Below are 24607 nucleotides of genomic sequence, written 5' to 3' on the forward strand. Positions count from 1 at the left end.
AACAGTGTAGAGAAACAAAAAACAAAAAAACAGGTATGTACTGTAGATAAGGTAGGGTGTTAAAAGTGTTTGAAGCCAGGGGACGGTGACAAGGGGAGGGGGAGAGAAAGTGTTGATAAGAATGGAGGCAAGCAGGATAATTACAAAAATTTTTGATAGGGTGTGAGAAACCCCATATCCGCATTAAGTCCTTTGGTTTTGGTGTCAAAGAGTCTAATCATTCTGAGTTCAAATGTTTTCCGTTCTTGGGTGCGTTTAAACATTCCATTGAGCACCCAAGAACGGTGTGCGACGGGGAGGCATGCAACAAACACAAAATATTTTGTCTGCTTGAAAAATCGCCCGCGCCGTCGTGCATTCTATGGCCTGCCTCAGAGATACGGCGCCGTGGGCAGGGCCTTAGACACCAAAATATCCCCACCATAAAGTGTGGAGCAGTCTCCTGTTAGTTATTGTGAGTTAACCTCTTTCCTGCCTGGGAATCTGCTAACAATGGGGCTAAAGATCTGCCATCTCCGCTAGTAATGACTTTACAAGCTGTATGAGCAGCTCTGTGAATACAAAATAAACACACAGTAAAGCAGAGGGTCAGATTTTCTCATTTCACCGTTTGTTACTGTCTTTGCTGTATTTTACTATAGACGGTATTAACACCCTCGGGTGTCTTCTGCTTCTTTTTCTGGAGGGAACAGGACCGTGGTCACCTTGCCTTAATGCAAGAGGCCCTTTTGTAACCCACTCACTGCCAGAGGAACCAGCGTTGCATTGCTTTCCAGTGTTGCTTGTCCCTCTTACAGATGTGTTCAAATAAAGCTGCTGTTTTTTTTTTTAATGCCAGAAATAAAAAGTATTATAAGACAACAATGTGAATGTGCAATTTCAGTGAGATTCTATCTGGTTCGCCGAGTTTAGTAACCCGAATTATAATGTCACAGTTCAAGTGACTGAAGTATTTTTTTTTTTTAAACACTTTGCCAGAACTATACTACCTTAATATTCTCTTTATCGGAGAAACCAGCCAAGAGGCCAGTCGCATGCCACCAAAGCCACCATATAATGCCAGCCGGTCACAAAAATACAAGAGTGGCTTTCCAGCACATCCAGCATGCAATTGCCTTCGGGGAAAAAAAAAAAAAAGGATTTCTCTGCTTCTGATTTTGGAGTCGTTATGCACAGGATTAATATGCAACAACTGATCAAACATTGGGATACCTTTACCTGACCTCTAGAAGCTGTGCATATGTATTGTTTTTCTGATAGAGGTTACATTTACTTATTTTGTATTTGGTGTTCTTTTATTTTCATTTGTATGTAGACCAACTACTTTATTAAACTTATTAGTAAATGCAATTTTTGAATAGCTCTTAGTATACATTGGGCGTGCCTTTATTCGGGGCTCTTTTTTTACCCGTTAATTTACCCGCTTCTCTCTTGCATTTATTCGGACCAGACTATATATAATTTACCCATTTCATTTTACAGTAGATTATAAAAAGGGATGTGATTGGAATTATTCACAGTGACTATCCCTATAAATGGCTATTTTTAATAGCCTAGGGAATTATTTCCCACCAACCTATCCTTAAAAGAGAAAACTTGATATAACCCTGTAAAGACTAAGTTCATATTGGATTCATTCAATAAACAATATTCAGCAATAATCAAAAAGGCATATGAATAAGATGTGATCATGTTAATGTTGAGAAAATAGTGTCTCATATGGCATTTAGTCACTTATATACCAACTTTACCCATTCTTCATTTAACTTGCTATTTTTATTGACGACATTGTCCACTACATAAATATTGAAATAAACTTTATTTGAAACAGAAAGAAGCCACATGTACATAATTTATTGTGGTTAGTGCGTAGAATCAGAACATTTCAGACTGGCCCTGAGCCCTAGTTATCAGGGGTCGCCTTGTGTGAATAATCAATGAGATTTTTATCTAGAGTTTCAATATGGTACCACGGACCGTCGCCTCTTTGTCTCATTAAGCGACGCGCTTCCAATTGTTTCAACCTGTTGGAAAAAGTTTTAAAAAAAAGGATAGATTTAGAACTTTTTTTGCCACAGTCAAGACACTATTTTTCTTAGCATTTTTATATTTTCAGTCCAAAGGCCGTATTTACTAAACGGCACTAAGCCATAAGGTACTGCGGAGTCCACTCTCTTAAATGGGCCAAAGCAAGGCACGAAACGTCCAGTTGAGGGCAGAATCATGTGGTTGGTGACCTGCCCCTGCACACAAGTGGTGGAACTACAACGTAAGCTGTGCCACAAGCTGCGAGTCAGGCGGCACATTGCAGCGTTCAGGTCTCCGGGCTGCGCGTGCAACCAGCATCTCTTCTCTCCATGTCTTACTGGCAGCCATTATGGGTCTGTGCCCAGGACATACTTGAAAATGAGAGGTAACTCCCAATGTATTACTTCCTGGTAAAACATTTTATAAATACAATTAAAATAAATGGGTCTGCTCCTGTGACGTCAGGCTCCAGGGTGATCAAAGTGTGTGTGTGCGTGTCACTGTTTGCCTGTTAACCTTACTACAAAGTGTGTGCGTGTCACAGTTACTGCTGCAACGTTAAAGTGATAAAAGCTGCTAAATTAGCGATACAAAAATATATACACTTAATTGTGACTTGATAAGAAGGTGTGTGCTTGGGTCTGTGACAAATGAAAAAAGTTCTGGCCAGTGCAGTTGGTTTTGACATTTCATGCATTGCGCTTAGGGTGCCAGGCGGCCGTGCTGTGCTTGATACATCAAGCTACGTGTGCAGCTTTGCATGTCCACACTTAAAAGGAGTGCAAGATTTGAATTTGTGCAATACCGTCTACCATAGAAGTTTCCCTTTCTCCTTACATAGAGAATTGTCTAATTGTTATATGCAGATGTCTATCAATACATAGGTGTACTTAAACCATTCTTGCAATAATTCCTCACCAGGCAACCTGACTTGACTTTCAGCTTGCAGATATTTCAAAGTATGAAGGCCTGTAAAGTACATGCAACAACACTGTATACAGTAAGGCCCCACATATTCTGCCGGTTCGGTTCCAGGCCCCCGCCAAAAAGCGGAAATTAGCATTTGTGCGTTCTGCACACAAAAAAAAAAAGAAGCTTTGTCCACTGGCGATTCTGTCTCTCCTCCTGCGCCGTCCCAGAATGCAGCATTTTGCTAATGCGCGGACTCAGCGTTCCTTCTGTGCATGCACGTTCCATGCGTTCCCTGCTGCACGTGCGCGGAAAAAAATTACTGCAGTCGGGAAACAGTACCGCCGTATTGGCGGAGCCGAGAAGCAGGGCCCTACTGTACATTGCTGTTTAAAGACGCGTTCTTCCTGCATCTTACCTGAGGTCAGCTTTGTGAGCTTCCATGTCAACAACGGCCATCATTTTTTCATACGACTTCTCGGGAGCTTCAAACACATTGCGGGACAACCACCGCGTTATTGGGTGCTACAAAATATATATTCCGTGAGTATACATAACCATCATATCAGCGAGGGCCAATAATAGAAATGGCAGAAAACGAGATTCTGCTTAATGGCAACTCCACGTCATTTATAAAGGTAAGTGGCTATTTAAAACAGATGAACGTTTTGTTGTTCCCAGAGCTGCTTTGCGATTTATTTCCCAGCCTGCCTCAATGTTTCTGTCGGGTTATATCTGGCTCATATGCGGGACATACCTTGAAGTATTCCCAGTGTTCGGGAACATAATCCTCTGGAACCTCCGCATATTCTGCTTCACCTGGTAAAATGAGATTTTTGTACAATATTTTAAAGGTGAATTTCCACCTTGGGAGTTCTTTAAAAAAAAAATAAAAAAATGTTACTAGGTGGGAAGCAGAGGTTCTCTGGAGCTGAACTGCGTTAGTTTGAGCTCCGAGGACCCCCCGCCTCCTAAACATCCCGTGTCACTTGGGCCAATAGGAAGCCCTGGCATCATCAGATGCATTGGATCTGAACCAGACTCCTGTCGGGATTACATATGCACTGACGTGTTTCAAATATTTACTTTGTGAATTACTTCACTCGTGAAAGAAAAAAAAACGAAATACCTGATTAAAGGGTCTTGATACTTACCAATGAAAACATTGACAAAAGTTATAAACACAACTGCAGGTATTCCAGTTAACAAAACGTAGTATTTCTGTAAGCATAAAAAAAAAATGCAGGGTTACATTCTCTCTCTGTATTGCAGCGCATGCATTATGTAATGCAGGGTTACATTCTCTCTCCTGTATTGCAGCACACGCATTATGTAATGCAGGGTTACATTCTCTCTCCTGTATTGCAGCGCACGCATTATGTAATGCAGGGTTACATTCTCTCTCCTGTATTGCAGCACACGCATTATGTAATGCAGGGTTACATTCTCTCTCTGTATTGCGCACGCATTATGTAATGCAGGGTTACATTCTCTCTCCTGTATTGCAGCGCACGCATTATGTAATGCAGGGTTACATTCTCTCTCCTGTATTGCAGCGCATGCATTATGTAATGCAGGGTTACATTCTCTCTCCTGTATTGCAGCGCACGCATTATGTAATGCAGGGTTACATTCTCTCTCCTGTATTGCAGCGCACGCATTATGTAATGCAGGGTTACATTCTCTCTCCTGTATTGCAGCACACGCATTATGTAATGCAGGGTTACATTCTCACTCCTGTATTGCAGCGCACGCATTATGTAATGCAGGGTTACATTCTCTCTCCTGTATTGCAGCGCATGCATTATGTAATGCAGGGTTACATTCTCTCTACTGTATTGCAGCGCATGCATTATGTAATGCAGGGTTACATTCTCACTCCTGTATTGCAGCGCACGCATTATGTAATGCAGGGTTACATTCTCTCTCCTGTATTGCAGCGCACGCATTATGTAATGCAGGGTTACATTCTCTCTCCTGTATTGCAGCGCACGCATTATGTAATGCAGGGTTACATTCTCTCTCCTGTATTGCAGCGCACGCATTATGTAATGCAGGGTTACATTCTCTCTCCTGTATTGCAGCGCACGCATTATGTAATGCAGGGTTACATTCTCTCTCCTGTATTGCAGCGCACGCATTATGTAATGCAGGGTTACATTCTCTCTCCTGTATTGCAGCGCACGCATTATGTAATGCAGGGTTACATTCCCTCTCTGTATTGCAGCGCACGCATTATGTAATGCAGGGTTACATTCTCTCTCTCCTGTATTGCAGCGCACGCATTATGTAATGCAGGGTTACATTCTCTCTCTCCTGTATTGCAGCGCACGCATTATGTAATGCAGGGTTACATTCTCTCTCCTGTATTGCAGCGCACGCATTATGTAATGCAGGGTTACATTCTCTCTCCTGTATTGCAGCGCACGCATTATGTAATGCAGGGTTACATTCTCTCTCTCCTGTATTGCAGCGCACGCATTATGTAATGCAGGGTTACATTCTCTCTCTCCTGTATTGCAGCGCACGCATTATGTAATGCAGGGTTACATTCTCTCTCTCCTGTATTGCAGCGCACGCATTATGTAATGCAGGGTTACATTCTCTCTCCTGTATTGCAGCGCACGCATTATGTAATGCAGGGTTACATTCTCTTTCCTGTATTGCAGCGCACGCATTATGTAATGCAGGGTTACATTCCCTCTCTGTATTGCAGCGCACGCATTATGTAATGCAGGGTTACATTCTCTCTCCTGTATTGCAGCGCACGCATTATGTAATGCAGGGTTACATTCTCTCTCTCCTGTATTGCAGCGCACGCATTATGTAATGCAGGGTTACATTCCCTCTCTGTATTGCAGCGCACGCATTATGTAATGCAGGGTTACATTCTCTCTCTCCTGTATTGCAGCGCACGCATTATGTAATGCAGGGTTACATTCTCTCTCCTGTATTGCAGCGCACGCATTATGTAATGCAGGGTTACATTCTCTTTCCTGTATTGCAGTGCACGCATTATGTAATGCAGGGTTACATTCTCTCTCCTGTATTGCAGCGCACGCATTATGTAATGCAGGGTTACATTCTCTCTCCTGTATTGCAGCGCACGCATTATGTAATGCAGGGTTACATTCTCTCTCCTGTATTGCAGCGCATGCATTATATAATGCAGGGTTACATTCTCTCTCCTTTTTGCAGCGCATGCATTATGTAATGCAGGGTTACATTCTCTCTCTCCTGTATTTCAGCGCACGCATTATGTAATGCAGGGTTACATTCTCTCTCCTGTATTGCAGCGCACGCATTATGTAATGCAGGGTTACATTCTCTCTCTGTATTGCAGCGCATGCATTATGTAATGCAGGGTTACATTCGCTCTCCTGTATTGCAGCGCACACATTATGTAATGCAGGGTTACATTCTCTCTCCTGTATTGCAGCGCACGCATTATGTAATGCAGGGTTACATTCTCTCTCCTGTATTGCAGCGCACGCATTATGTAATGCAGGGTTACATTCTCTCTCCTGTATTGCAGCGCACGCATTATGTAATGCAGGGTTACATTCTCTCTCCTGTATTGTAGCGCACGCGTTATGTAATGCAGGATTACATTCTCTCTCCTGTATTGTAGCGCACGCATTATGTAATGCAGGGTTACATTCTCTCTCCTGTATTGCAGCGCACGCATTATGTAATGCAGGGTTACATTCTCTCTCCTGTATTGCAGCGCACGCATTATGTAATGCAGGGTTACATTCTCTCTCCTGTATTGCAGCGCACGCATTATGTAATGCAGGGTTACATTCTCTCTCCTGTATTGCAGCGCACGCATTATGTAATGCAGGGTTACAGTCTCTCTCCTGTATTGCAGCGCACGCATTATGTAATGCAGGGTTACATTCTCTCTCCTGTATTGCAGCGCACGCATTATGTAATGCAGGGTTACATTCTCTCTCCTGTATTGCAGCGCACGCATTATGTAATGCAGGGTTACATTCTCTCTCCTGTATTGCAGCGCACGCATTATGTAATGCAGGGTTACATTCTCTCTCCTGTATTGCAGCGCACGCATTATGTAATGCAGGGTTACATTCTCTCTCCTGTATTGCAGCGCATGCATTATGTAATTCAGGGTTTATTGCTATTATGTTGTCAGGCATTGAAAGAATGAGATCAGAGATAACAGACAAAACATGGTGCTACAAACAGTTTGTTTCCAATGTGGCACCAGGTGTTCACAGAGACCATGCTGATTGTCACTTGTTTTGTTATAATAGCAGAAGAGTATATGGAGTATTTGGGACTTTTTAAGTAATTTCAATTGAAACCAATGAGATAGTTCTTGCATATTATGATTTCATTTGAATGGAGCAGATCTCTTCTCTGATATTGGGCAGCGTCTTCGCAAAACATTAACTAGAGGCCAAAAATGGATGATTGTGTCTTACCAACAAATGCAAAAATCTCTGGTCATAGAAATCTGCAGGCTTGATGACAAACATCCTCTTCCCATGACTGCCATATCGAACAGGTCCTGCAGAGTGAAAAAAAAACAGGCCACTCATTTTACAACTTAAATAAGTATTTTATTATAGTGATTTTTTTTTAGGATGGTTTATTCTAAATAAAGCCACATTAGGAATGTCACTAAACTATTTCCCCAGGTGCTAACTGCTCAGCCTTTACAAATGTATCTACACGTGTCCGATATTTATTTCCCATGTGCCCACTGGGATGCAGATATGCAATTAAAATATCCAATTTAAAAATGTCTCATATAAAAGAATTCTGCTCAGCCTACAAAGCATTTCAGCTGTGAGTGCACATAGCATAATACCATGCAAATTAATCTTCAGTTACTGCAGAGAGAAAAAGAAAACCAGTCAGTCTGCTTATTTACAAAGTCACACAATGTAGTGTTCACCACCACTTCAAATTGTAAGGCTGCGCTTATAGTGCCCGGCGACGTTGCGCCAAAACAAATACATTGGATCCGTTGCATGCGCTTATAATAAGCGCGACGGAGCGCCGAAAAATTTGGAAGCCAGTGAAATTTGATTTTGGGAGAGACAGCCGCCACATGTGACTGTCTCTACACCAATCCCAGAGCGCCTACTGCACTCCGCCCTCCCCCTTCGTGACGTCACTGGCCTTGTCACCAGCGACGTCGCTCAAAACTAAAGTGCAACTTTCGCCAGTGGCGACGGGTGATGTCATCGGTCGCGTCGCTGGCCCTATAAACGCGGCCTTACATTGGATTTGTATAAAAGGTGTGAACCCCGTGCCTAATGTTCCAGTCTGACTATCATGTTAACTCCCCATAGAAAAAATAAATAATTTTATTAGGAGCTTGGAGCCATTTAATTATAACATATAATTATGACACCAAGGATGAAGCTTATTTTCTTTAAGAAAACAGTACTCATTGTTTTATTTCCTGTGTACATAGTTGAAGTTATTGCCTTATACTAAGTTACCTTCACATCTACCACAAGATAACTATTAAAATAGGTATTACTGGCGCACAAAGAATAAATAAAAATGAACACGAATGCTGATAATAGATGGTGTGAGAAATAGTTACTCTAAGACCGAGGTGGGCAACCCTGTAGCCAATAGCCACAAGTGGCTAATTGGCTATCAAAGTGTGGCTAATTGGAGTTTGCCAAAAAAAAAGCTTAAAAAAAAATGTGATATATATATCTGATAAAACTAGCTGCTATTACAACGGACGGTGCACCAGCAATGATTGGGGGAAAAAATCAGGATTTGTTTCTCGAATTGTTGATGTCAATTTGGAGGCAGAGATAAGATGTGCATCGAGTACAGATAGTCAGCCAATGTTTCTGCAACTTCGCATTAACTTGTCTTGCATTTTCAATTTGAAGAATTGTCATCATTTGCGTCTCAAGCAGTTGTAATTGAGTAGTCAAAGTGTACATGTTTTGAATGAACTTGTTCAAACAGTGCGTGTTGTTTTAAATGTTCGTTTAAGTAGCCTTATTTCTCAAATTTTACATGGTGTGGCTATTTTCACTTCTCATTCGCCACACCTGTGGCTACATTGAAAAATAGGTTGCCCACCTAGGCTCTAAGAGGACTCACTGAGCACTTTATTTATGGGGTAGGCCAGGATTGCGCAATCTTTCCCTGCTGCGGCAACCCTCCCTTACCTTCTCTCCGGCGTCTCCCCACGGGGTCGCGTTGCCGAAGACAAGGTAAGGGAAGTTGCAGAGGCCTCACGCGATCCCCAGGCATTAATTTAAATGCCCTGGGGGAAGAGCGCGGGACCTCTGCAACCGCCGCGCCACCCCCCTGAAAATTCTTGTGCCCCCCTGGCATAGGCAATGGCTGTGACTCCAATACATAAAATAATTACATTATAATAAACTGGATTCTTTCCAATTCAAAATAACTCAGTGGAAAACAGAAGTTACATATTGTACAACATTAAGTACATGTTTTCAATAAGATAAGGCTCACACCTCTGCACTTGTGTGGTTTTATGAATTAGCATTTAAATGTCATAATCCGAACTGTTTCGACCAAGTTGTACTGAGCCAGCTGAAAATCATCTTTGTTTTCTTATTTTAGAGACATACATACACACACCATTACATGTGCACTAGAATATATGGATAATGTTATACTTTGCAGAACCAAGTGCAAATAAACACACATCAACGCCAGTGAAGACTCACCACCTGGAAACAAAATCTCAGTTATAGGACCCCTTGATAACATGGGGAAGAGAGTTTGGGTGCGTCAAGCGCAATCAAGAATATTGACCCCCGATTATTTTCCTTGACTCGTGGTCCTCTGTATATTGAAACCCCAGTTGAGTTCCGTGTGTATATCTTTATAGCACCCTTTATGTACATAGCGCGTCACAGCAGTAATCCACATGACATAATAATATAACACATAGTGGGAATAAGCACTTCGGACATGACAGTAACAATAGGAAATATAGGCACACGCGCGCGTAGGCTTTACTTTTCATTCTGAACAAGTTATTATCTAGTGGATTTATTAATTTAAGAAAAAATGTAACTTTTACAGTACCTAAAACTACACTTTACTAAAAACAGCTTTTGAACTTAACCTCTATCATTGCATACACAACCGTGGCTTCCTCTGTCAATTTGAAGCCCCCTATTTAACTGATAGTCAGAACAGAAAACAAATTCTCAAGCACAGGTTTATGGCAGACATCCAGTCTCCCTCTACATCAGGAAGACACTTTTTTTTTTTTTTTTAGAGATGTCAACTTACTGGGACCCAAAATAGTGAAAGTTTGCAGTTTCTGGAACAAAAATAAATGGCATTTTAATGGAAAGGCCCTGACTTGTATCAGTCTGACCGACTAAAATCTGCAAGACTCATTGAAAATCCACGATGCGACATAGGTGCTATTATTTAGTCCACAAATATGATTTTCTTCTTTATCCCTAATAAAAAGTAGCATCTTCCCAATGCATATTTATGGGAAATTAAGACACCTTCCCTATTCTTTTCCTCCTGATATGGGGTCTTGTACATCCAGGGATGTTATCTGGGCCCCCCTGTTACCCCAATAACAGTCCGCCCCCTACATCTTCACCCCAGTGAGTCCTTTCCCCCATCCTCCTTACCCCAGTGACAGTCCTTCCCCCCAATCCTCCTTACCCCAGTGACAGTCCTTCCCCCCAATCCTCCTTACCCCAGTGACAGTCCTTCCCCCCAATCCTCCTTACCCCAGTGACAGTCCTTCCCCCCAATCCTCCTTACCCCAGTGAAAGGTCCATCCCCCCCAATCCTCCTTACCCCAGTGACTGTCCTTCCCCCCCAATCCTCCTTACCCCAGTGACTGTCCTTCCCCCCCAACCCTCCTTACCCCAGTGACTGTCCTCCCCCCAATCCTCCTTACCCCAGTGCTGTCCTTCCCCCCAATCCTCCTTACCCCAGTGCTGTCCTTCCCCCCAATCCTCCTTACCCCAGTGAAAGGTCCTTCCCCCCCAATCCTCCTTACCCAGTGACAGTCCTTCCCCCAATCCTCCTTACCCCAGTGACAGTCCTTCCCCCCAATCCTCCTTACCCCAGTGACAGTCCTTCCCCCCAATCCTCCTTACCCCAGTGACAGTCCTTCCCCCCAATCCTCCTTACCCCAGTGACAGTCCTTCCCCCCCAATCCTCCTTACCCCAGTGAAAGGTCCTTCCCCCCAATCCTCCTTACCCAGTGACAGTCCTTCCCCCCCAATCCTCCTTACCCCAGTGACAGTCCTTCCCCCCCAATCCTCCTTACCCCAGTGACAGTCCTTCCCCCCCAATCCTCCTTACCCCAGTGACAGTCCTTCCCCCCCAATCCTCCTTACCCAGTGACAGTCCTTCCCCCCCAATCCTCCTTACCCCAGTGACAGTCCTTCCCCCCCCAATCCTCCTTACCCCAGTGACAGTCCTTCCCCCAATCCTCCTTACCCCAGTGACAGTCCTTCCCCCAATCCTCCTTACCCCAGTGACAGTCCTTCCCCCCCAATCCTCCTTACCCCAGTGACAGTCTTTCCCCCCCCCCAATCTTCCTTACCCCAGTGACAGTCCTTCCCCCAATCCTCCTTACCCCAGTGACAGTCCTTCCCCCAATCCTCCTTACCCCAGTGACAGTCCTTCCCCCCCAATCCTCCTTACCCCAGTGACAGTCCTTCCCCCCCAATCCTCCTTACCCCAGCGACAGTCCTTCCCCCCCCAATCCTCCTTACCCCAGTGACAGTCCTTCCCCCCAATCCTCCTTAGCCCAGTGACAGTCCTTCCCCCCAATCCTCCTTAGCCCAGTGACAGTCCTTCCCCCCAATCCTCCTTAGCCCAGTGACAGTCCTTCCCCCCAATCCTCCTTACCCCAGTGACAGTCCTTCCCTCCAATCCTCCTTACCCCTGCCCAATCCTCCTTACCCCTGCCCAATCCTCCTTACCCCCCCCCCCCAATCCTCCTTACCCCAGTGACAGTCCTTCCCCCCAATCCTCCTTACCCCAGTGACAGTCCTTCCCCCCAATCCTCCTTATCCCAGCGACAGTCCTTCCCCCCAATCCTCCTTACCCCAGTGACAGTCCTTCCCCCCCAATCCTCCTTACCCCCGTGACAGTCCTTCCCCCCCAATCCTCCTTACCCCAGTGAAAGGTCCTTCCCCCCCAATCCTCCTTACCCCAGTGACAGTAATTCCCCCCCCATCCAATCCTCCTTACCCCAGTGTCAGTCCTTCCCCCCAATCCTCCTTACCCCAGTGACAGTCCTTCCCTCCAATCCTCCTTACCCCCCCCAATCCTCCTTACCCCCCCCAATCCTCCTTACCCCAGTGACAGTCCTTCCCCCCAATCCTCCTTACCCCAGCGACAGTCCTTCCCCCCAATCCTCCTTACCCCAGCGACAGTCCTTCCCCCCAATCCTCCTTACCCCAGTGACAGTCCTTCCCCCCAATCCTCCTTACCCCAGTGACAGTCCTTCCCCCAATCCTCTTTACCCCCCCCCAATCCTCCTTACCCCAGTGACAGTCCTTCCCCCCAATCCTCCTTACCCCAGTGACAGTCCTTCCCCCCAATCCTCCTTACCCCAGCGACAGTCCTTCCCCCCAATCCTCCTTACCCCAGCGACAGTCCTTCCCCCCAATCCTCCTTACCCCAGCGACAGTCCTTCCCCCCAATCCTCCTTACCCCAGTGACAGTCCTTCCCCCCAATCCTCCTTACCCCAGTGAGTCCTTCCCCCAATCCTCCTTACCCCAGCGACAGTCCTTCCCCCCAATCCTCCTTACCCCAGCGACAGTCCTTCCACCCAATCCTCCTTACCCCAGCGACAGTCCTTCCCCCCAAACCTCCTTACCCCAGCGACAGTCCTTCCCCCCAATCCTCCTTACCCGAGTGACAGTCCTTCCCCCCAATCCTCCTTACCCCAGCGACAGTCCTTCCCCCCAATCCTCCTTACCCCAGCGACAGTCCTTCCCCCCAATCCTCCTTACCCGAGTGACAGTCCTTCCCCCCAATCCTCCTTACCCCAGCGACAGTCCTTCCCCCCAATCCTCCTTACCCCAGCGACAGTCCTTCCCCCCAATCCTCCTTACCCCAGCGACAGTCCTTCCCCCCAATCCTCCTTACCCCAGCGACAGTCCTTCCCCCCAATCCTCCTTACCCCAGCGACAGTCCTTCCCCCCAATCCTCCTTACCCCAGCGACAGTCCTTCCCCCCAATCCTCCTTACCCCAGCGACAGTCCTTCCCCCCAATCCTCCTTACCCCAGTGACAGTCCTTCCCCCCAATCCTCCTTACCCCAGTGACAGTCCCCCTCCTTCTCCCCTTCAACCCGCGGCCTGTCAGCCCCTGCCAAGGTCACTCCGTCCTACCCCAGGTCCCGGCCCGGACGCTCCTGGAGGATTTCCCTCTGTGCCTTACCGTGTCCAGGCTTCGGGGTGCCCCTCAGGAGAGTCCCCTCGGACCCTCGAAGGTTTGCGGGGCGCAACCGGCTGACAAGAGCCGCCGCCGAGCGGAGGAAACTCATCCCCGCCATGTTTGTTCAGGGCGAAGCGCGGGGATTGTGGGTATTTTCACCATGGCAACGAAGCCGCGGCGGACATGCTTACTGAGGGCAGAGCTCTCACTGCTTGTATTATTACACTGTGAGCTGCAACCCTCATGTGAAGCCTTCAATAGTCTCTAGTTCAATAAATAACATTATAATAGTGTGTGTAATTACACCAAATTAGTTGTTTTTCTATGTAAATTAAAATGCCTGTGTGACTGGAGCCATTTGATCACCTTAGGGACAATCCTTACACAAGCACAATTAAATGTTATGGAAATGACTTGCAAGTTATGGTATTGATTAACCTTTTATACTTTTAATTTAAAAACCAGAATATCAACCATTTAACTCCTGGATTAAAGGGGCTGGATTGCATAGCTATGAATTTATATCTTCCATAAACTTTGTTGTGGAGTGTGTGTGTGTGTGTGTGTGTGTGTGTGTGTGTGTGTGTGTGTGTGTGTGTGTGTGTGTGTGTGTGTGTGTGTGTGTGTGTGTGTGTGTGTGTGTGTGTGTGTGTGTGTGTGTGTGTGTGTGTGTGTATATATATATATGTGTGTGTGTGTGTGTGTGTTCTTCCATATAGTAACAAAGGAGGGAGTAGGTTGTATATCTTTTATTGGACCAAGAAGTAGTTGATATGTTACAACCAACTTGATATGTTTTCAACCTCTCAGGGTCCTTCATCGGGTATGGCAGAAATGGAGAGACACAATATAGCGCACGCCAACGTCAGAGAGGCCCTGTGCACACCAGAAGTAGAGAGAGTGAGGGAGAGGCAGGCCCGCAGCTGGGGAGAACTGCGGCCCGGCGGCAATTAGAGGACCGGTAGCCGGGCAAAGAAGTTGGGCCTGACCACTGGCTGAGCCCAACTTTCAGCGGCTGCCGGCCCCCTCCCCCCCCCCCCCCCCACATACACCGGGACCACGACACTTGTCCTCTCCCCCCTGTCGGCAGCCCTGTAAGAGGGAAATCTGGTTACAATTAATGTATACAGGAAGATGAGGTAGAAGCAGGTCGCCTGGTGTGAAAATTCACAGTAGAGACATACTGTAGAAGGCTATTCTCTTGTGCAGTGCATGTATGTGTGTGTGTGTATGGTGTATATGTGCAGCATATGTATGTATGTGTGTACATATGCATATTTGTACTATTCCCCGACATCGTTCTTTATATGTATAAGTAAGTATAGATATAGGATAAAGTATCTGTTGTCTAAATTTAGCATAGGTTGAACTTGATGGACGTGCGTCTTTTTTCAACCTTATCTACTATGTAACTATGTAACTATTTGGATCACCAGACATAAAATATTTATAGTGGTTTTTATTTGATAGATATTTTTTCACATTCACTGTCTTCCCACACACTCACCCTCACATCTCCGGAGTGCCTAGGCCGTCTTTGCATTTCAAATGAGAATAGCCTTCTACAGTATATCGCTACTGTTAATTTTCACACCAGGCTACCTGTTTCTACTTATCTTATTTCACACTTCCTCTCCACATCCATTGTAACCAGATATCCCTCTTACATACACTGTATATTATATTGTGTTTTTGTATTTCTGCCATACCTGGTGAAGAACCCTGAGAGGTTGGAAAGCTTGTAACATACCAACTACTTGTTGGTCCAATAAAAGGTATCAAACCCCCTACACCCTCTCCCTCCTGTTATGATATGCAACTATATATGGCAGTACAACCAACCTCACACTGATAAGACCCAAAAGGTCGAAACGTCTGTCTGTGAGTGGTTTGACTGGCATTGCATCTAATCCCATGCTGTGCTTAAAAGATGTGTGAACAGCAGAGCATTTGCTTATAAGGCTGAGTCCCCAGTGGTCAAGGCAGCGGTCGCTGTGGCGTGTGCGCCACACACCATAGCACAGCCCTCTATGGGACACAGTGGCTGTGTGTGTGGTCACGCAAAGAGCTGTGACTCGTACGCTGGCAGGGAAGACAAGAATTTTGTCTTCCCGTGCCACGACGCAGTCACGTGGGCGGCACGCAGCCAATGGCAGGGCAGATATGCCCCGTCATGGCCGCGCCCCCCTTCATAGCCCCGCTTCCCCGCGCTCCCCTACAGACCGCTGATCGCGGCTGTAGTCTCTGCACGCGCAAGCATGCCCCCAGGCGCGCATGCAGCCGGGAGGACTGGGGCCGTAGCCTAGGGTTTCCGTGTAAAAATGGATTTCAGGCAAAAGGTGACAGGTGTGTCTATTTGCATGTCATTTTCCAGAATCCCTTGCTGCAGTGGAAGCACTGTATGCTAGGTCCGCGGTGCACAAACTGGGGAGTGCCCCGCCCCTGAGATTTTTATATATATGTGTGTTGCATTAATAGGGCACTGAGGTGTGTGTGTGTGTGTGTGTGTGTGTGTGTGTGTGTGTGTATATATATATGTTGCATTAATAGGGAGAGCTGCTCTGCAGCACTGAAGTATATGTATGTATGTATTTTTGTATGTTACATTAATAGGGAGAACTGCTCGGCTGCACTGAGGTCAGTCAGGTTACAATGTGTCACTCAGTGCTGTGTATACATGTGCACAGGAAAGGGTTTCCTCTTTACTTCCGGGAGAATGGGATTGTGGGTAAGGAGCCTTCCAAAGATGGCGGCGTCCTATGTGGGCAGGGCGCTGTCTCTATGCAGGCACCTCAGCTCTGGGCTGAGGATCTCGGGGAGAGTGCAGCCCCAGGTCCGGCTCCTGTGTGCCTCTCCCAGGTAGGGAAGTGACCCCCACTCTGCGCTGCAGATATACCGGCGCTCGTCTCGCCCAGTGCCCAGCGCTCGTCTCGCCCAGTGCCCAGCGCTCGTCTCACCCAGTGTGCAGATTGCACTTGGGGTCCTCTCTGTTCTCTATGACAGGGGGGTTCAACTCCAGTCCTCAAGCCTCAAAGACTGAGCCACCTGTGCTGAAGCAGGGACTGATTGAGCCACCTGTGCTGAAGCAGGGACCGGGTTGAGCCACTTTGTCTGAAGCAGGACTGATTGAGCCACCTGTGCTAAAGCTGTGATATCCTGTAAACCTGACCTGTTGGGGGGGGGGGGGAGGGGAGTTAAGCACCCCTGCTGTGTTGCTGCTTCCTCCTGATATCCAGTTGTGAGTTTAGCCTGTCCTGTTTTTACACTTCTAATGGGCTCTGGATCTGCAGTGAGAGCTTTAATAAACCAGGCTGTGTATATCCTGGTATTCATTGCATGAGGGGAGGGGTCTGGAACATGTTGGAGCTTCTGTTGCAAACCATAATTTGTTATTAATAAAGTGGGATCTCATAGTGTGCTTGAAATGGGAGTAAATGTTCTGGTGATTACCACTGGACTGATTTGTACCACAAAACTGTCTGTTGTTTTTTACAGTTTAGGCCTCATTGGAAAGACCACACCCGAAAAAGGTCCTTTGCAACAATGCACATTTTTCCATTCATCTGCCGTTCACAGGGGGCTTGATGAGTTCTTTGATGACCCCAAGAACAGAGGAGAACCGTCTGTGAAATCTGGTCAGTTCCAGTTAAGTTTGTGTTTTCCGTATGTCCATTTTATATTAAAAAGTTTTATATTAAAGCAGCACACTAGAAAAAAAGAAACAAATGCTAATTGTCTATTGCTGTAAAATATATGTGGCTGTGTAGTCCGTAATCAGGTAGTGATTTTCTGACGGTGCTGTTACTTTTATTATGTAAAGGCAGTATCCATATTTGGAAAACTACTTTTATTTTTAGCCCATTTCCACCATCGATTTTATGTGTAACTTTAAATTGCTTTATTGTTATAAAGCCATATTGTCGCCAGAGTAATTCAGGCTATTCTCTTTATATGAGCTACTATGCAGCTTCCAGTCATTACTAAAATATACCCAGTTCCCTAGTTTTATCCACTTTAGCACATTATGGGTGTTGCAACCCCCCACCCCCCCCATCCTGCTACATTGTTGGGGTCAATAAGATGTAATTTTGTTTACTTAAACCAGGGGGGGGGGGCTGTTCTGGACAAGAACTGTGCATTATTGGGTGTCTGCTTTTTCTAAACAGGTGATGCCTGGGGGCGCAAACAGTTGAGAGGCAAAAGTAGTGAAGATTTACATAAACTTTGGTATGTAGAAAGTCTGTCGCAGAATTAATTTCTGGATCCTAAAACCCACCGGATATCTTGGAACCATTTCCGTTTCTGTAATGTATGTGCCCTGTAATTATGTATTAGTTTATAAAAGGGGCATTCACTGTTTTTACACTCTTACAGTACATCAACTCCATTTTATTGAATGGCTAAAACAGAAACTTTTTTAAAATAAACTCCATAGGTTTTTTTTTGCAGTCTGTTGTCAATTTGTCAGCGATAAAAGAATAGAGTAGTGGAGTATTCCAAGTATTAAATGCAATGTTCTGATATCTACAAACTGTATTTTGATAAAGATACACTCAATGATTTTAGGTACTGCCTGTGTTTGACTACAGAACTGAATGTAATAAAAAAAAAAGATGACCAGGTAACTGTATGATATTAAAATATTAGAAATTGCCATATCCTATATGTCAGTGCCTGGTAGTGAAAATTTGAATAAATAGAGCCAGTATTGAATAACAATCAGCGCTTGGTAATCTGAGCTTCTTTGGATGCTCTTCTCACGCTGGCAGTATAAAGTACTAACTGGAAATAAGATGTGCAGACCGTGCCTCATGGTGTAGTAGTATATTGTAGAAATGTTTAGGCAACAGAGTAATCTTTGCACTTGCACAGTATTGGTTTATAACATGTAGCTGATCAATGCTGCAGCCAGTGTGATGCCTTGTAGAGTCTAAGCTGTGGGTGTCTCCGTGGATGGCATCTTGGATTGCCGCTTCCTGCGCTCTCGTTCTCTCCTGCTTGAGTCTCACTTTTCTTCGTTTGGTGCACTCTTTAAACTCCATTCCCCCGTGGCTGCACTGTCTGTATCCAGTGTGTTTTGTGCAATGTCGTGGCACTTTGTCAGGGATACAAGGCATCACAAGGCCTGCAGCATTGATGAACTACACGTTATAAGCGGATACATTGTAAGTGCAAGATTACTTTGTTGCCTAAACATATGTACAATATATTACACTACACCGGGGGTGCAGAAACTTTAAAGTCTCCACCCCCCTGCCTGCTCTCCCCCCTCCCCCTTCCTTACCTTGTCTTCAACATCAAATGACGCAGCGGAGTCACGTTGCCATGACAACGTGCTGTCACGTGACCGATGCCACATCGCCTAAGGGGAGTTGCAGAGGCCTCACGCGATCCCCCGGCATTTAATTGAAATCCCTTGGGGAAGAGCGTGGGGCTTCTGCTACTGCTGCGCACCCGAGTTTGCGCACCCCTGCACTAAACCATGAGGCTGTCTCTGTCTGCACTTCCTATTTTCAGTTAAGGAACATTAGAGGCAAGCTCTGTATCTGCTCAGAAAAGTGCATTTAAATTCATGATATGCTTGTGTATTTATATCCAAACATTACATCAAATCCACATGAATTGCAGGTAATTTATCCAATAAAGACTTGCTTGTGAGACTAGTCAGATAAAGCTCCAATTGAGGAGGAAAAATTAAAAACCAACACCTAGGCTGACCTAACTGTTCAAAATCAATAAACAGCTGGACCCCAGATTATAGCTTCATAAACAGGACACTCCCCTGGGGCTAGACTAAAGCGTAGTAAAGTACTGTAGTGACATTCAAACAGTATGAATGAAAGTACTCTACTCACACTTGGCAAACAGGCCTGCAGTCCTGCACTCAGCGTGCACCCGTACCATAAGGGTTAGAAGACTGTATCCGTAGAGCGAAAGTGCAACCGGTGCACTGCTTGTGGGATGCAGAAAAAAAAGAATACGACGGTGGCTGGATCACATTAAAATAAAAATAGCTTCTTTATTCAGGATCTTGGCAAAAAACAATGTTCACATGGCGCTGTGAGAGGTACTCTGACGCGTTTCGGGCTCCCTGCCCTTTTACTCTTACTCTTTGACAAAGGGCAGGGAGCCCCGAAACGCGTCGGAGTACCTCACAGCGCCATGTGAACATTGTTTTTTGCCAAGATTCTGAATAAAGAAGCTATTTTTATTTTAATGTGATCCAGCCACCATTTTTTTTCTTCTCTACATCCCACAAGCAGAGCACTTTTTGCACTTTCCCTTGACGGATAAAGCCTTATTTCCAGTTAATCTTGCTGTTTAAAAAGTTGGCCTTCTGTGTGTAGTAATGTCTGATGGTGTTTTTATTACAAGCAGATCTTTTGTGCCCTGTGTACATTGTAGCAGAGCAGGCATTTACTTAAAAGGAAATATTATCTCTTTGGGTTCAGGTATGTCTTGCTCAAGGAGAAAAACATGCTGCTAACTGTAGAGCAGGAGGCCAAGAGACAGAGAGTAGCGATGCCAAGTCCGGAGCGGCTAGAGAAGGTAAGAATTTGGCTGTAACTAGGTGATTACAGTTTATTGCATTTCATGGTTTAGCACTGCTATGAAAACCAGCAGTGCATATATTCTGTACAGTAGTAAAGAGGATTCTACACACAATACTAACATCACTGCTCTGCACTATGCTATTTCACACTATAACCATCTGAGTTGCATTAAGATTTGCCCGAGGCGCTCCTAACTCCATACCATGCATACACAGGGGTAGAGATCTTGCAGAAGTCCTCTTCATACCAAATCATCCAGTTGAATGCTAATGTACGCTAGCAAGTAGGATAATGTCTAGATGGGCAGGAACTATAAATGCGGTTCTCGCCGGTAAACAGCCAGGACTAGAAAAATATTCTTGCTTGCAAGAACCAGTCACCGATTTTTACGTTCCTTACACATGGCTTATTAATTGCAGGTAGACAAGTCTTTGGAGAAATTGCACGAAGTCGTTACCGAAAGAGAAGATGCGCTCAGGGTTTTGCAGACAGGCCAGGAAAAGCCAAGACCAGGAGACTGGAGGACTGACTGCTTTGGTGAAACCTCATGGTATGTGCGTGCTTACCCATGATGCATTGTGTTCATGGTCGCCCTCTCCTCCCCATTCTTAATTTGATGATGTGTAGGTCTGCCTTTCGTAAAGGGACGGGGGAGTCGTCATTTGGTAAAATCTACTATATATTTTTGAAAGTTTTTTCTGTGTGTTTGCTATACATTTGGACACCTTAAGAGTTTGTAACCAAATTTTGGATGATGAGATCAAAGAGCAGGTTTCTGTCTGTTTTGGATACAATTGGATGCCATTTTTAATCAAGATGTCGTACTGCGCCTTTCAAAACTGCACTGATTTTAACCAAATTCAGTAGGATTGCTTCAGAGTGGGAACAGGAAAAAGTATGGTTTTTTTGCCTGATGAAAGAACAAAAAATATAGTTTATCCAACAGCATTAGAATAAAAATACATCCTTTTTTTTTCATATAGAAACTATGTATGTCTTTATTTATATAGCGCCATTAATATACATAGCGCTCCACAATAGTAATACACGTGACACTCCTATAAAGAACAAATACTGTAATACAAATAACAGAACATGGGAATAAGTGCTTCAGACATAAAAATTAACATTTAGGCAGAGGAGTCCCTGCTCCGAAGAACTTACAATCTAATTGGTAGGTAGGAAGAACGTACAGATAGTGGAGGGCATTCTGGTAAATGCGTCTGCAGGGGGCTAAGCTTTATGTATCAGGTGTATAGTGTTAGCCACGGAGCTACTCATATATGCTTCGTTAAGCAGGTGTGTTTTAAGGTGGGTCTTAAAGGTGGATAGAGAGGGTGCTAGTCAGGTATACTATAAAATATAATTATCCATTTATAAATTGCCTCCATTTATGGGGAGTTTCTTACAATTCCCAAGGAATGTCAGATACTTTCAGCTAATGTAATGTAAGCATAAACCTGTTTTCACTCATCGTGGTCCGAAGACCTGCTTCTTTGACTTAAAGCTGCAGTTCAAGCAATATCATACTTTTATTTAAAAAATTAAGATATTTGTTATGTATTATAATGTAACAAGCATTTTTATTTCTATAGGAACCATGTACAAAGTCACATCCCCTTCCTCTTCTGAAACAGGCTCTGGCACACCCTTTTTGAGCACTGCCCTCTCTAGCAGTGCACCAATTGTATTTAAGGACTGCCTGGTCACATGATCTTTCAATCAGAACTTTGCATCTTTTGGTCCTCTTCTGCTGCACTTAGCCATTATAGTGAACCCCTGAGCCGCTTCTTCGCCGATCGATCAGCAACTTAACTTATCACTTGTCAATGTGTAGATTGTATTGATGCACACATTGAATGGGGTTTTTTTTTTTTTAAGCGGCAGCTTGAACTGCTGCTTTGTCGCATTGTATTTCTAGATAAAGAGCAAAGTGTTATGAAATTGCAGGTTGTTTTTTACCTGGCATGGTTGTAAGTACACCTTACCCCCCCCCTTTTATTTTTTCATTTTACACAGGTACAGGTACAAGGAATGGCCGATACCATGGTACATGAACAGAAAATATAAGAAAAAGACGTTTTTTGCATTACCATATGTCAACCATTACGTTAGGTAAGCATACTATAACTCCATTATAAATACTACTTCCCGGGTGTGACCATTTGGGCCACCTTGTTAATTATGTGGGCAGGAGTAAAACCATGTAACTTGTATGTTTAGTGGCTTTTATTTAAGGGGTTCCAGAACCCTATCTCCAGGATTCAGAGGTTTAAGAAATACATTTGCAAATCAATTGTGAATGCACTTAAAATGATTGGGATTTTCATGATTTATTGTTAACGTTGTATTGGGGGGGGGTCAGGTGGGTAGCTTTGGGGAACCCCTTTTTGTTTAAGAGAAATGTCAAGTGTTCTTATGATATAACCGGAGACAAAATAATGTTACGGCGAGTAGAAATGTGACAAAAACCCTCCGGTAGTGGTATTTTTATTTTCTGTACAAGGGAGAGCTTTTGCTCACCATAACTTATTGCGTGTCTGGTTTTAGCCACTTCCAGCTTCACGTTGAAATGCCAGTATAACCGTCCTACCAATGAAATTCAAAACAAAGTGCGTGCGTAGGTTTACTGGCTCTGCACTTCTATAACCCAGGCTGTGCAATGCAGCAGGCAGAAGCATACATGTTAAAATGTATAAGAAGCAAAAGGTGTGCTCATTTGCATGTCATTACCCAGAATCCCTAGCTGCCGTGAAAGCACTGTGCTAAGAGTTGATGGGGAAAGGCAGTGTTGCAGACCTGTCTGAAACATGTGAATGTGCTCACAAGTGCTATTTTTTATTGGCTATATTATGTAATAAACACTGAAATGGAGTTGTAGAACATGAATTTGATGCATGACACAGAATTTTTGTAAATATTTTTTATAAGTAGAAGTAACATTTCAGTTCTGGTTTGTATTTTAGGCTTAAGACGGAAAAGCTGATGCGCATCGCAGCAAGAAAGAGGAATGCTGAGAAAGAGAAGAGACTGGATCTGCAAAAGCGGTTTCCTCGCTTAACTACCACACCCTGAAGGAAAATCTGCCCAGTTTCATGCTAAATATTTACCCATTGTGTTATAAGTGTATTAGTGCTAATAATGTGTACTGAATCTAAACTAACCTTTACGCTTCCATTTTTTTTTTACGCTTGTTCATAACAAATTGCCTGTTTCGTTACGGTATAAGGTCTCCTGGAAAGAGATATTGTACGTCTTCATTAGGAGAAAACAGTCAGATGCAGCCCTTGAAAGGAGAAGCAGGGTTTATAGCATTATAATACAACCAAGACAGGACTGGGTGTATATGCCAATGATAAAAATAAATAGATGGGGAGCACCTTTTTGACTCAAATACCCAATACGTGATGAACCTCTACTACACCATGCTTTGTTTCATATCGGGGAACCAATAGCACACCTGATCCTCAAGTAAGAGGCAAGCCATTTTCATAGTACCGAAAGACAACAGGGTGCACAACAGCATGAAAATCCTTTTATGTATCAATCGCAACCACCAATAACAGAATGCACTCGTAGTGAAATAAAATCAATTGCAAGGTATATCAATTCTCTAGTGATGGTATATTGCAGATCATCCCTTGCTTGTGTCCACTGGTACCCCCTGATGAGGGTATTGGACCACAGCGAGTGAGATCTGTGAATAGGTTTTCTTGTTTGTTTTTTTAAACTTGGTGCATTTATTTTATTAATCGCTAATTCATTTCCATATGTAATGAAAGGATAGCCAAGGAGTGCCAACGGTTGTCCCTCTGCATCAGGGGCGGCCAACGCCAGTCCTCAGGGACTGTCAACAGGTCAGGTTTAGGATATCTATGCTTCAGCATGGGTGACTAAGCCACCAGTGCTGAAGCAGGGATCCTAAACCTGACCTGTTGACAGTCCTCGAGGACTGGAGTTGGCCACCCCTGCTCTGGATGTTTGAGGGATCAGCTGTGCTATCGTGTTCTAGTTTTTATTTTGATAGCCCACCTGACGTGTGTGAGCGTGCATAGTTTTTCTGTTTTGTTTGGCAGCAAACCTGACACTTTGAGGCCGGAAAGAATACAAGTGCTAGATTTTTCAAGCGGGCAAAGGGAGGGGGAGGGGGGAGAGAAAACACTACCCAAGTATATTCTAGAAACGCATGAAATTGATTTTTCTAGTTCTGCATCTTTAGCAAACCTTTACCTAGAGTGAAATGTGCCAGCATCTTAACCACATGTAATAATGGATCACCCTATGTGGAAGTACATCACCCAGTATTACAGCCACTTGAACTATTTGTATATCTTGCATGGAAGATAGCAATGGCTTATAAATACAGAATGCATATTTGCAATTCAGGTGATTAATAGTAAGTACATAGATTAACCATGTACTGTATTTTCAAATTGGGATTTATTGGATAATTCTACAGTGTAGCACATGCTCAGGATGAGGAGGCAATTAAAGGCTTTTTTTTTTTTTTTTAAATCTATTTCAGTAAAACATTTAGTAGTGTAATGTGCTACAGCATCTTTATTGCTCAAACATAACTACGAGTGAGCTTAAAGGTCTTCACTGCATTAAATATTTATCAAAAGTCCTAAATAACTTTTTAAGCCATAACGTTGTGAATTTTGTTTTATAAAACAACGAACAGCTTAGACCTAACTACAAAGTTA

General features: G+C 44.3%; 2 protein-coding genes across 2 annotated transcripts; one reads left to right on the top strand and one right to left on the bottom strand.

The window, feature by feature from the left end:
- Positions 1-1804: 1804 nt before the first annotated feature.
- NDUFB5 (NADH:ubiquinone oxidoreductase subunit B5) lies at positions 1805-13510 on the bottom strand. The gene is made up of 6 exons (XM_075570725.1): positions 13351-13510; positions 7386-7471; positions 4092-4158; positions 3695-3756; positions 3356-3462; positions 1805-2024 (listed from the first exon to the last, which is right to left on the bottom strand). The coding sequence occupies exons 1-6, from the start codon at positions 13463-13465 to the stop codon at positions 1904-1906; spliced, it is 558 nt and encodes a 185-aa protein (XP_075426840.1). The 5' UTR covers positions 13466-13510; the 3' UTR covers positions 1805-1903.
- Positions 13511-16067: 2557 nt separating this feature from the next.
- On the top strand, positions 16068-23076 carry MRPL47 (mitochondrial ribosomal protein L47). The gene is made up of 7 exons (XM_075570727.1): positions 16068-16206; positions 16843-16982; positions 17514-17574; positions 19800-19896; positions 20321-20451; positions 21921-22016; positions 22868-23076. The coding sequence occupies exons 1-7, from the start codon at positions 16094-16096 to the stop codon at positions 22974-22976; spliced, it is 747 nt and encodes a 248-aa protein (XP_075426842.1). The 5' UTR covers positions 16068-16093; the 3' UTR covers positions 22977-23076.
- The last annotated feature ends 1531 nt before the right edge of the window (positions 23077-24607 follow it).

This window comes from Ascaphus truei, chromosome 14 (assembly GCF_040206685.1).
Source record: "Ascaphus truei isolate aAscTru1 chromosome 14, aAscTru1.hap1, whole genome shotgun sequence".
In the NCBI taxonomy this organism is placed as follows: Eukaryota; Metazoa; Chordata; class Amphibia; order Anura; family Ascaphidae; genus Ascaphus; species Ascaphus truei.